The following is a 12,664-nucleotide window of genomic DNA, read 5'->3' on the forward strand; positions in this document are numbered from 1 at the left end:
CTGGAACTCCAGGAGTCAATACTGATACAGGACTTGGTGAAAATTCTACTCCATTAGAATGTTTCAAGCAATTCATCAGTGATGAAACCTTTGACTCTGTTGTAACTGAAACAAATCGATTTGCAGAGCAGGCCATAGAGGATTCAAAGGAAATGGAAAAAGAACATTCTCGTCGTAAAAAATGGGGAAACATTTTACGAGGTGAACTCAAAATATTTTGGGCATTGTTTATGCTTACAGGGATCATCGGTAAGCCTGCATTGCATATGTATTGGAGCACTACACAGGCTGTCCTGACACCATTCTTTTCCTCATTTATGATGAGGGACAGATTTCAATTGATTTTGCAGTTTCTGCACTTCAATAACAATGCTAATCAAAAGGATAAAGGTCATGCAGGGTATGACATGCTTTTCAAAATAAGACCGTTATACTGTATGACGCAGTTACTGTACTAAGGCTTTCACATGTTTATACCCCACAACAGAATATCTCTATTGATGAAGCATTACTTAGATATATACTTTGAGAGGCTAAGCTTTAAAACTTACAACCCTCGAAAACCAGCTAAATATGGAATGAAAGCTTACAAAATTTGTGATGGTACAGGATATACCTGGAAATTTAAGCTGTACACTGGAAAGGAAGTTGATGAGGAAATAGAGCAGCTAGGTGGTGGGATAATTGGACTTGTAATGCATATGATGAAAGAGTTGTTGAGGAAAGAATACCATCTATTCATGGATAACTGGTACTCCAGTCCTACGCTCTACCAGAAGTTGTCTGAAAATAAAACTCATGCTGCTGGAACAGTACGTGTGAATAGAAAGCGTATGCCGAAGGAACTCACACAAAAGAAAGCAAAAAAGGGTAGAAAAAGAGGAGAAGTCGACTTTCGTAGGAGTGAGAATCTGCTCGCTATGAGGTTTTTAGATAATCGAGATGTCTATATGTTGTCAACAATTCATGACATTTCTGAAGTTGAAACAGGCAAAGCCGACAGGGACACAAACGAACGAGTGAAAAAGCCAAAGCTTGTCGTTGACTACAATCAACATATGGGATCTGTGGATATGGCCGACCAGATGGCAAAGGTGTACACAGAAGCACGTCGTTCAATAAAGTGGTACAAGAAACTGGTTTGGTACTTGAATGATGTTGCTGTAACCAATGCATACATTGTGTACAAACTAGTTTCTGGCAGAAACATTTCTCACATGGATTACATCCTAGCATTAGTCGATGAACTTATTACAGAGGGCCTGATGGAATGTGGGGATGATAGGCCAACACCCAAGAAGACAGGAAGAAGGAGTCAATCCAACCCAGCCAGAATGACTTACTGTCATTCCAATCATTGGCCAGTTTACATTGAGTCACAACCAGGTACGTCGAAGAAGAACGCGACAAGAAGCTGCACGGTTTGTAGCGCTAAGAAAACGAAACCTGGGGAAAAGCGGATGCGATCAGAAACCCGATACGAGTGCAAGGAATGTAAAGTGGCACTTCATGTTGTTGTATGTTTTGAAAAATACCATACCCTCAAGAACTATGCAGACTTGAGTCAAGACTCTAGTAGTGATGAAGAACTTTAGGGTAAAATTGCAACACACTACTCTGCTTTCTGTGTAATTTTGTGTAGGATTACCAAGACGTAGAGAGATAGGAAGAAGCAAAAGAGAAACAAATAGCACCAAATATTCGGCAGCGGATTTTAATCGCCTCGAAAGAGAGTGAGACCAACCAGCGATACGAAGAGCCGCTAGTGCAGGCCATGTTTCTACATGCAGTCTCGACTGGCCTGACAAGTGAGTCGATTCAGGCCGACCTGAAGCCTTCCCTAGAGAATCCATCCATCTCTGATGAGCTTCTCTTGGAGAAACTGAACAAGAGCGCCAGTAGTGAGATGGAGCGGTTGAAGAAACAGACCAAAACAAAATCATACCAGGCAGCTCATGCTATCGAAGCAACCTCAAAAAAGGTAACAAAAAGGGATTCACAGCCTACCCCCCGTGAGGAATCCCTAAATGGTTTAAGGGTGGACACTGAGGGTCTGAAAGAGCTAAAAATACAGGTAGCCCAAATTCAGGAATCCTTGAGCAGAGACAGGCCGGCTAATTATAAAGGAAAAAGGGGCTGTCCTAAGTGTAGAATGTGGGTGATCGGTGTAACCACTGCTTCCGATGTGGAAGTGGTGAGCACTATGCCAGAGGTTGTCGACAGAGGCCACCAGGAAACGAGAGAGGGGTCACCACTAAGGGACGAGGGGGGGACCCCAACAGTAGAACAGTCATTTGGTGATAGACATAAAGAGTCCCAAGCAACCTCCCACTGCACCACCCCACCTGTCACTTAAAAAGTTTGAAAAACTAATAGGATTGGTTGGTAAGAGGTGTATTGTGAGGGCCTCCCTCAATGGGTTACCAATGGATGTGTTGTGGGACACAGGTTCCCAGGTGTCAATAATCCAAAAGGATTGGATTCAGGAGAATATGCCAGGGGTTAAAGTCAGACCCTTGGAAGAGCTCCTGGATGGTCTTCACTTGGACCTAACCGCCACAAACGGGATAGAGGTACCATACGATGAGTGGGTAGCAGTAAGTTTTACAGTGGGTACACATGGTGAAATAGAGGTACCCATGTTGGTCTATTCAGGGGAGATGGATAACCCACTCGTGGGCTACAACGTTATCGCCCACCTACTGAATGGCACAGGGGGTTCGGAGTTGAGTGAAAATAATCTTCACTCTGCATTCCATGGGAAAAGGAAAAGTACCCTAACAGCAATGGTTAGGGTTGTAAAAGAGAACGATAGTGTTCTCCTGGCCAGTGTCAGATCGCCCCTCAGATATTAAGAAGTGGCCAGACCCATTTCATTGAATGTAGAGTATATGTGGGAGAGGTAAAGGGGCCTATTGACTGTCTATTTGAGCCTAATCAAATGTCCTTGCCAGAAGGGTTGAACGTACAAGCAACCACTGTGCGGTACTTATCAGCATATTATCTTGAAATGTGTGATTTGCAAACCACACATCCTATGACATATGATGCTTTGTCTAGTGGAGAATTTGCAGTTCAGCGACAAGAAGGACATGGATTTGCTCAGGTAGAGTGTGATATATGCATTGAGCAAACTGTCAACAGAAATGCTAAGACAAAAGGAGGACTGGTCGGGTTTACAACAAACCATGGGGCTGTACTGCGTTGGCTGCTTACTCAACATCAGTGCTCAGCCATTACAAATGAATGCAAGGCAATGGCAGCAAAGAAGGGAAAAGCAAGAATTAGGAAAGATCTTGACCAGAGCAGAATTGAGCGTGACGAGAAGGATGTGGAAGCAATTGTGAGCATTTTGCGCAATATGGTTAACCCATTTGATGTGGAGGGTGACAACCTTTTACATCTTTCGTCTGGTGTTGTTGCTTCTGACAAGGTGAAGCATGATTTGATGCAAGCAGAAGAAAATGGTGTCACTAAGTTTACAGCATTCTGTAGAGGCAACCTTCAAAAAGAAAGCACAAGCTTTTATGACCCAATCAAGCATTGCAATCTTGAAGCTGCCAAAAAGAAGAAGACGACAAAAGTTAAAGGAAAAACAGTGACTTTGAAGGCTGACAGAAAGCTTCTTGCAAGGTTAGTTTTCATTGCAAAAGTAACGAACATTGACATCCAGAACCTAATGACTTACTGTCTTGGTCCATTGCCACTACCATTTGCTACAGAACAAGGAGCCTTGGTGAAAACTAACAAGGCAACACTCATGCATTGCTTAAAGTCTGCTGCAGAAAAGACAGTGATTGTTAAGGACATACCAGCAGGAAGTATTTGGATCATTGATGGGATGGCCATGCTCCAGATGTTACATTCAGCTTCTGCACCTGCAACCCTCTATCTTTTAGCTGAGTCTCTTTTCTAGAAGTTACTCAGGCAGACTGAAAGGTCAGGTTCAACAGAGCTTCATTTTGTAACTGATACATACCCAGAAATAAGTATAAAGAATGCTGAACGAGATCGCCATGCTACCACTGGAATCCAAGTCATCAAAATTCAATCTAATAATACAAACCAGAAGCGTCCAACCCAGTGGAAAAAGTTTTTAAGTGCAAGTGAGAACAAGGTAACCTTTGTTGAATACTTGTTTCATGCATGGCAAAGGTGTCCAATAGAGGCTTACAAAGGTGTAACAATATTTATTGCACATGGAATAGACTGTCATGCCCTTAAGGCTGACTGCGGAGTGGTGAAAGCAGATCTCATACCAGAGCTTCATTGCAGTCACGAAGAAGCTGATACCAGACTACTTCTACACGCAAACTATGCCCAGCAAAATTTGCAATCAGTGCAATCCCCAACAGATCAACCAGCAGTTATCATAAAAAGTATGGACACTGACATGCTCATTATCAGCTTGGGTTGTTCACAAAACTACTGCACCACTATTCTTACACACTGGCCGTGGTGACAAAGTTCGCACTCTTGACATCAAGTCTCTTTGTAGTCAACTTGGCATGGATGTTGCATCTGCACTTGTTGGGTTCCATCCATTTACTGGTTGTGATTCTGTCAGTGAATTCTTTGGAAAAGGCAAGACTTGACCATTCAAGTTGATGGTCAAAGATCAACAGTATTTACAAATATACCAACAGCTTGGTGTATCTTTTCCTCCATCAGATCAGCTTATTTCAAATTTGGACAAATTTGTATGCCATATGTATGGCCAACAGAAAGCAACAGATGTGAATGCCGCCCGATAGTAAGTAAACTTAGTGCATGTTGATCAACAAACAGTTGAAGTTGTTATCTCTGAGCAACATGCTACAGTGGTCAATAAAAGAGCTCACTACCAAATACCTGGCGAGTTGCCAGTGCCTGTAAATGTCAACACTGAAACACTTTGTCCTGATGAGGTGGCTTTACTTGCTACATTTCTTAATGACCCCAAGGAAGTTTTTGCTAAAGATGATGGCAACTACGGATGTACAGCCACTATCACCCATCAAATTCCAACAGGTGATAGCCCACCAGTGAGGGAAAAATATAGAATGATTCTGCCCAAACTTTACCAGGAAGTAAAAGATCAGATCAAACAGATGCTAGAAAAGGGGGTCATCCAAGAAAGCTATAGTCCATGGGCATCCACTGTGTTAGTAAGAAAGAAAGATGGAAAGATAAGGATTTGTGTGGATTATCGCAGACTGAATACTCTTACTAGGAAGGATGCTTACCCTCTCCCCCGAATTGACGAGTCCTTAAATGCGTTGGGTCATGCCAGATTATTTTCCACCCTAGACTTGGTGAGTGGCTACTGGCAGGTCTCCATGAATCCCGAAGATCAGCAGAAAACAGCCTTTACAACACCTATGGGACTGTTCGAATTTCAAAGAATGCCCTTTGATTTATGCAACGCTCCAGCGACCTTTCAACGATTAATGGAGGCCTGTCTGGGAGACTTGAATTATGAGTCTGTACTTCTAGATTTAGATGACATTATCGTCTTCTCTGAAGATTTTCCATCACATCTTCACAAACTCGGGAATGTCCTGGACAGACTAAGTAAGCATGGGTTGAAGGCTAAACCAAGTAAGTGCCACCTGTTGCAGAAGTTAGTACACTACCTTGGTCATGTGGTGTCTGCAGAGGGCATATCTACTGAACCAGAAAAGTGTGCAGTCATCAAAGACTGGCCCACCCCCGCCTCTGTATCAGATGTGGGATGCTTTCTAGGTATGGCAGGGTTCTACAGGCAATTCATTAAAGATTTCTCAAAGATTGCAGGCCAATTGTACGGGCTCACATCTAAACCAAAGCACTGGTTACCTCCGAACAAAGCCTTTGAATGGTCCCCCTGATGTCAGGATGCCTTTGACCACCTAAGACAGGAACTGTCTTCACCGCCGATTCTAGCCTATGCAGACTATTCGCTGCCTTTAAGACTGTACACTGACACCAGTGGTACAGGATTGGGAGCAGTATTGACACAAGTTCAAGAAAACAAAGAACGAGTAATAGCTTACTCGAGTCGAAGTCTCTGGCAAACAGAACGGAATGCCTGAGGCTGTATTGTAAGAATAAATTGAGTCAACGGCAGCTACTTGTGTCTTCTGTCATTCATTTGACTGTTCACTCCTTTGCTATAAGCCTTTCAGGTCCATTTCATTGGTGTCAGAAGTGGGATATGGAAGCTACCATAGTAAGACGTTGTGATCATCAGCTGACGGGGATAACCAGAGACAGCATAGACGTGAGTAAAAGAAGACAGAAAACAGCCTCAGGCTTCTAGATATGTACCGGTAATTGGTTAAGTTATAAGTTAGTTTAGGGCCTTATTTTGTGTAAGTCTAAGTAGTGGATGTAAGTAGATACGTTTAGGCCGTCCTTTGTAAAGCATAAGGTAAGTGAGAAGGGCAAGTGGTGCAGGCATCATGACAGACCCAGATCCCAACGCTGTGAATATGGCCCTGCTGACCTAGCTGTTTAAAGGAGCGATGGGATTTCAAGGAATTCCAGTGAGTCGTCTTCCGAAATTTAAGGACCACCGTATGCAGCTGGAGATCTTTCCTTCCTTGAATGGTTAGAAGAGTTTGAAGGGATCATCGCGCACTATGAGCTGGAGGACAAAGATAAAGCACGTGCTCTGATAAATCATCTGAGTGGTCCAGCCAAGGAAGAGATAGCATGTTTGGGAGAGAGCAAGAGATCAAAGTTTGACAAAGTTGTGTCATCACTAAATCTTTGTTTTGGCACATGTATATGAAACAGTACAAAGCTTGAGTAGCCTTTTCCATAATCGCAGACAACAAGAGAGTGAGAACTTGTGGGGTTTTTAGTAGGTCCCTCAAAAGGTTGTACACGAAAAATGGAGATGTCTGCGTTATCAGAGGAGGAGAGCAAAGCCCTTAAGCAGCTCCGTGACAAGCCTCTTAGAGAACAGTTCATTCGTGGAGCCAGTGAGACATGGGTGCGTAGGGAGCTGAGACGGATTGATATATCTCCAAATGTAACTTCGTTTGAAGAGATGAGGAAGGAGGCTATCTTGCTATTTCAAGAAAGCGAGATGCAGCCAAGACGGTCCCGAGGCCCCTGTTGCGGCAGCTGAAGTCAAAGAGGATGAAGCCTATTCTACCCTGTTGGAGAATCAACGCGGATTAAGTGATGAGGTCAAGAGTCTGAAGGAGCAGTTAACATCCCTCCAGAACACAATGCAGCAATTCATTAACTCAGCCCCACCACCTGCCAACATAGGTCAACGTTGGAACCCAACTTGCTATTCTTGCCAGCGTAGAGGGCTTATTGCTCGGAACTGCCCGAGGAATCAAAGGAATGAGCAACAGATGTCACCAGGTCAGCATCCCCAAACATCACCAAGAAATAATCATCCGGGAAACCAATAGTCTCTGCTGTTACGGGAAAAAGAGAGTCTTTGGCAACGAATCGACAGCCCATAGCAGTAAGAGTAGGAGAAGTCAACGGGAAATATAGAGAAGATGCAGAGGTTAGAGTGGTGCTGGAGAGATTGATATCTTCAAGTCCAACTGTCATTGCGGAGATTGAGGGGGCGGAGGTAGGCCGCGTCCTAGACACAGGAGCGGAAGCATCTTTGATACCAGCTGTGGTTTACAGGGAGGTACTTTTCAGTTTGATGAATCTACCGACCGTTCTGTCCATGAACAAATGGGTTTACGTACACATTACATAGACAGTAATGGGAAAGTTAAAGTGAGGTTCCTGAAAATGATTGATTGGTTAAAGGAGAGACCTACATCAATTGGATGCTACAACAGCAGCAAGTATTGTAACAAAGTACATAGAAGAGAAGGCTCTTACAACATCTCAAGAGTTCCATTCCTGGGACAGAAGACTGTGTCATCCAAGTCAACATTAGTGAAAACTATACCAACAAGCCAAAAAAATGAAATTCAGAGTGCTTAATTTTGGTCGTGAAAGTTTCGCCATGTACAATATTTCTGTGTGGTACAGTGAAGGAGAAGAGGTAAATTGCAAAATTTTTTGCATTATCAGTGATAACATGTTTCATGACAAGCATGCAGCACTCCATTTCAACTAACTGATTATCCAAAAAGGGTGTAAAATTAACCCAAATGTAACTCCAAAACTTACTGGTTTGGATATTTACGAGTGACGAGCTTACCTGTCTCGCTACAACCTTAGCACCCTCATTCTACCGCGCCTAGAATGTCCTGGTAACCTTTTAACACTGTGCACCCTCTGTGACCCGGCTTCACGGGTCACTGCCCATCCTTCTCATTCTACCAACCAAAGCGTCTACATCGTTATTTTTCGAGCGGATATTTTCCATCGATTTCTGTCCACTTTTGGTTTCTAGGATCGGAAATTTTTTCCGCACTTCTGGTCAGATGGTTGTGCAGCCCAATTTAAAAATAAGTATTGTTTTTATCTCCTCTCCAGCATGTACCCCAAAGGATTAACCATAACATGGAGTTATGCCACCATGGCAAAGGGCCTATGGATGGCATTGGTGGTACAAACAAGGCTGCTGTTTACAGTGACATAAAGGCAGGGAAGATAGTCATAGCAAATGCTCAGCAGTTTGCAGAGTATGCAAATGCCAGGGTTGGTACAATTGAAACAATTTTGTACCATAGGGTGGTGTTATAACTTAATTGGAATGTTCACACAAAAGCTGTGAAGGGTAAAGCCTGCCAACGACTTTATTTCCTTAGAAAATTAAAACAATGCAGAGTTAATTATACGATCATGAAATTATTCTACCAGTCAATCATCCTAAGTGTTCTAACGTCTAATATAACATGTTTCTTTGGCAGTATGCCGAAGAAGTACAGGGCAGAGCTGGAAGGTGTTCAGCAGTTAGCTGAACGCTGCATTGGTTCAAGCCTTCCGTCACTCTCATCCATACAGTATATGAAGAGAGTCTGATGAAGAAACTAAATAATATCAAAGAAGATCACACACACCCTTTCTATAGTCTTATCGTGTTCAACAGATCCGGGATACGATTACAGGTGCCCCATATTAAAACGTCCAGGTTCCGTAATTCTTTCTTGCCTGAGGCAATACACTTGTTTAACTGGCGTGCAAAGCGATTTGGCCACAGTGTGTGATCTGTGACTTGCAGCTCTCTGTGCTGCTTCTGTTACTGTTCTGGTTCTGCTTATTTAGTTTTATTCTCGTAGTTGTTCACTAATAGCTTGTTTATTGTATGGCTTTGTTTGTATTCACTACTGTTTTTGGTTTACTGTCGACAGGAAATCATTTTCTGAAATGGACAATAAAGTTCTATCTTTCTTTATATTTAATAGAACTCCCTGACAAAGTATCTGAAGTGCCAGGTACTCAAAGATTTCGCTTTGTACAGAGTACAGTCTGCAATGGTTTCTGTAAAGCTAACGTTGTTCAATAATAGCCAATTTAGTGAGGCATGTGACGACGATAGAGGAGCTTAAGGAACAACTGGAGCGACTGACAGTATATCCCTGGGTGAATAGCAACAAGGAACAGTCTACGTTCTGCCGATGGAGAAGAAAGTTAGAGTTTTACAGGTACCCCAGCAGAGTCTGTTTGCTAACTTTGAAGAAGATGTAGAGGCTGCAATATGCCTAACAGAACTGATAGGAGACAGTGTTACTAACTTTGTTCTGGCACACACTGAGGGAGCAGCTTGACAGGAGCTTAAGCATCGGGACGAAAGTTGTAAAAAGGATGCAACAAAGATATTATGAGTCGTTACGAAAACCTTTGGAGAGAGGATAACCCTCAGTAATGTAATGCGTGACATTTGCACACGCGTGCAGAATGAAGAGGAGATTATAGCGGACTTTGCATACTCATTAATGTCCTTGAGTTTCAAACTCACTGGAATCTCTGGTGCACCAAATGCCAAGGACACGATAAAAGAACAATTTCAGGACGGCCTGAAAGATACAGCTCTGAGGAGGGAGATAAAGCGTATGCTTAAGGAAAAGCCCTCGGTTACATTTACAGAGTTGAGGGACTGGGCGATTGAAATGGAACTGGAGGATTCTATACACAAAAGGCGACCAGGGCGACGGACAGCTGCTGTTTCGTCGACAGAAGCAGAATTTGCTGGGGCCTTGGAGACTTTGTCGACTGCCTTGCTGAATCAGACGGAAGTGCTTCAAGGCATTAAAGTGCAACAGGCTCAACTTGCCGCCTGCATGGACAATTTGGAGCAAGCCCAGTCTGGAGGAAGACGTCCTCAGACCACCAGAGAAAGATCACTGGACCAAGGAAACTAGGTTCACCCAGCTCCGCGAGCCAGGAACTGGGTGTGGAAGGAGTAGAGGTTGGTGGCTCATCACCTGATTATGACAACGTTGTAGGGACTTGAAAGAAGAGCATGAACTTCAACAGATCAAAACAATGAAGTGGGAAAGGTGCTCTGCACAATTGATTGCTCTAACTACAAGAACATTGTAGCTGTTGTTGACTTGCTCCTCTCACTACCAGCTACATCTGCTGAATGTGAGAGGGGCTTCAGCTACATGAAACATGTCAAAACAGACTGGCGAAGCAGACTAAAAGATGTTATGCTCACAAGTCTCCTCCGCATATTCATAGAAGGCCCTGAAATCACAGACTACGACCCCAATGCTGCCATTGATCTGTAGTTGAAGGGTGCGTTGAAGACCAGACGCGACCATGGCATAAGCCATACAAGCCATTTGCACCAAGGCAGAGGTCTACTCAAGACAGCATGACCAGTAGTGAGGATGACTCTGATTCTGAAGATGATTCTGATGATGATTAAGTACAGTGGCCCTTTTTCAAATTTTACAACCTGCGACCTGGGTTACCTGCCTTCTTGCCTCAGTACACAAAACACTTTATATGATTATCAATAAACCAACAGAAGACTCAACATATAATTTTGTTATGTTATTTTTTTCTCTTATTATAGTTTCAAAGGAATAGTGTAAAATGAGACGGAATAGTGTATTTTCAAATCCACTATTCCAGCGGAATAGTGGTAAATATTCTTAATTTCGACCCCTGATGTTGGTAGGCATGAACGTCTTGCGTGAATTAAGCCCAGAAACCCTTGTTAAGTACGTAGGTGTGGAAAGTAGTAAGGTGAAGACAGGGATGAGTGGCAAGGCTACACAAGGTTTAGTGAGAGTTGCCGGTTCTGAGAAAGTTAAGGTACCTGCTCAATGTTTGTCGATTTTAGACATGACATGTCCACCTGTTTCTGCAGAAAAAGAGGTTATTGTTGGACCTGTTGCTCAGTTGCCTAAAGGTATTTTTGTTGTGTCTGTCCTTACGCTAGTGTCTAAAGGTCAATTGCGTTTGCAGTTCATGAATTTGGGTAAGGAAGATGTTTGGATTAAACCACGTACACCGTTAGGAGTTCTTCAGTGTGTTCTTTCTGTTGATGATGGGTCTGTCTCTGTACAAATCTTAATACGTGACTATAAGGATGTTTAAAGCCACCCTTGCATTGATGAGTCGCTTGATGTCCTAGAAAGGGCACAGGGGTTTAACTCCATAGATTTGCAAAGGTGTTACTGGCAAATAGAAGCTGATGAGTAAACATCAAACAGCTTTCACATCACCAATGGGTTTCTTTGAATGTAGCAGGATGCCATTTGGGTTAACCACCCACCTGCCACCTTCCAGTGTTTAGTGGAAGTCTTCAGGATTTTTAATCTCATACAGCACTAAGTCTATCTGGACAACATAATTCTACTTACTAATACTATAGAAGAGCACCTAAAACAGCAGGGGCAGCGTTCAAAAGACTTGCTGATTACCGATTGAAACTTAAGCCTTCAAACTGACTGATTTTTAGCAAAGTAGCTGATTAAAGTACCTCATTTCTTAAAGAACAACGTCCCATTTTGTATAAAGTTCTCACAGCTTATTCATGACATGTTTTTCAAAGAAATTTGCATATGAAGTATTTGCATATGAATTAGCTTTCAAAAATGTTAAAACATGTCTTAACTTTTGTAACTTTGTTCAATTAAATTAGAACATCAAGAATTTACTTCACTACATTCTTTGAGCAAAGAGCTTTAATTTGACACCTTAATTGTATGTATAGGACTTTGGGAACAAATTTTATTCCTTTTATTAAAGGGGAGTCATTTAGTGTGATAAAGTACCTCATCATGGTTACATATAGGATTGTAGGTAACCTGTCATAACAGACAGAGATTGCTGAGGCTATCATGATAGGCATCAGTTTGTGTGTGTTTACAATGGAATGCTTTATGCAGCTGTAAAAGCAGTGTACGTAAGTTAAGTATACTTCAGGTATATTGAATGTAAGCCAGCTATCACTGAAGGATCAAGTAAACACAGCTGCAAAGAATGAATTTGTAAGGATGACAAATAAAATTAGAGATGACAAAGATCACCCACTACATGGGCCACTTAATTGTCTTTTGGTGAAAACTACCAGGAATCTTAGGAACCCTCATATCTTGCCAAAATATAGAATTCAACTTTATAAGAACTCTTTCATCTACCGTGCTGCAATATACATTCAATTTGGTATTTTGGAACCTTTCATTTAATTTTACTAATTGTTTCACCTAGTTCTAGTAATGTACATAGTTTTAACGCTTTCTTGTTGTGCAATCATTTGAACATCTTATCTATCATGGTTTTCATATTTATTTATTTTTTAGTTTGACATGTG

General features: G+C 42.3%; 1 protein-coding gene across 1 annotated transcript; it reads left to right on the plus strand.

The window, feature by feature from the left end:
• Positions 1–453: 453 nt before the first annotated feature.
• On the plus strand, positions 454–1,595 carry LOC139960470 (piggyBac transposable element-derived protein 4-like). The gene has a single exon (XM_071958850.1). The coding sequence runs from the start codon at positions 468–470 to the stop codon at positions 1,593–1,595; it is 1,128 nt and encodes a 375-aa protein (XP_071814951.1). The 5' UTR covers positions 454–467.
• The last annotated feature ends 11,069 nt before the right edge of the window (positions 1,596–12,664 follow it).

The sequence above is a fragment of the Apostichopus japonicus genome, chromosome 19, assembly GCF_037975245.1.
Source record: "Apostichopus japonicus isolate 1M-3 chromosome 19, ASM3797524v1, whole genome shotgun sequence".
NCBI lineage: Eukaryota > Metazoa > Echinodermata > Holothuroidea > Aspidochirotida > Stichopodidae > Apostichopus > Apostichopus japonicus.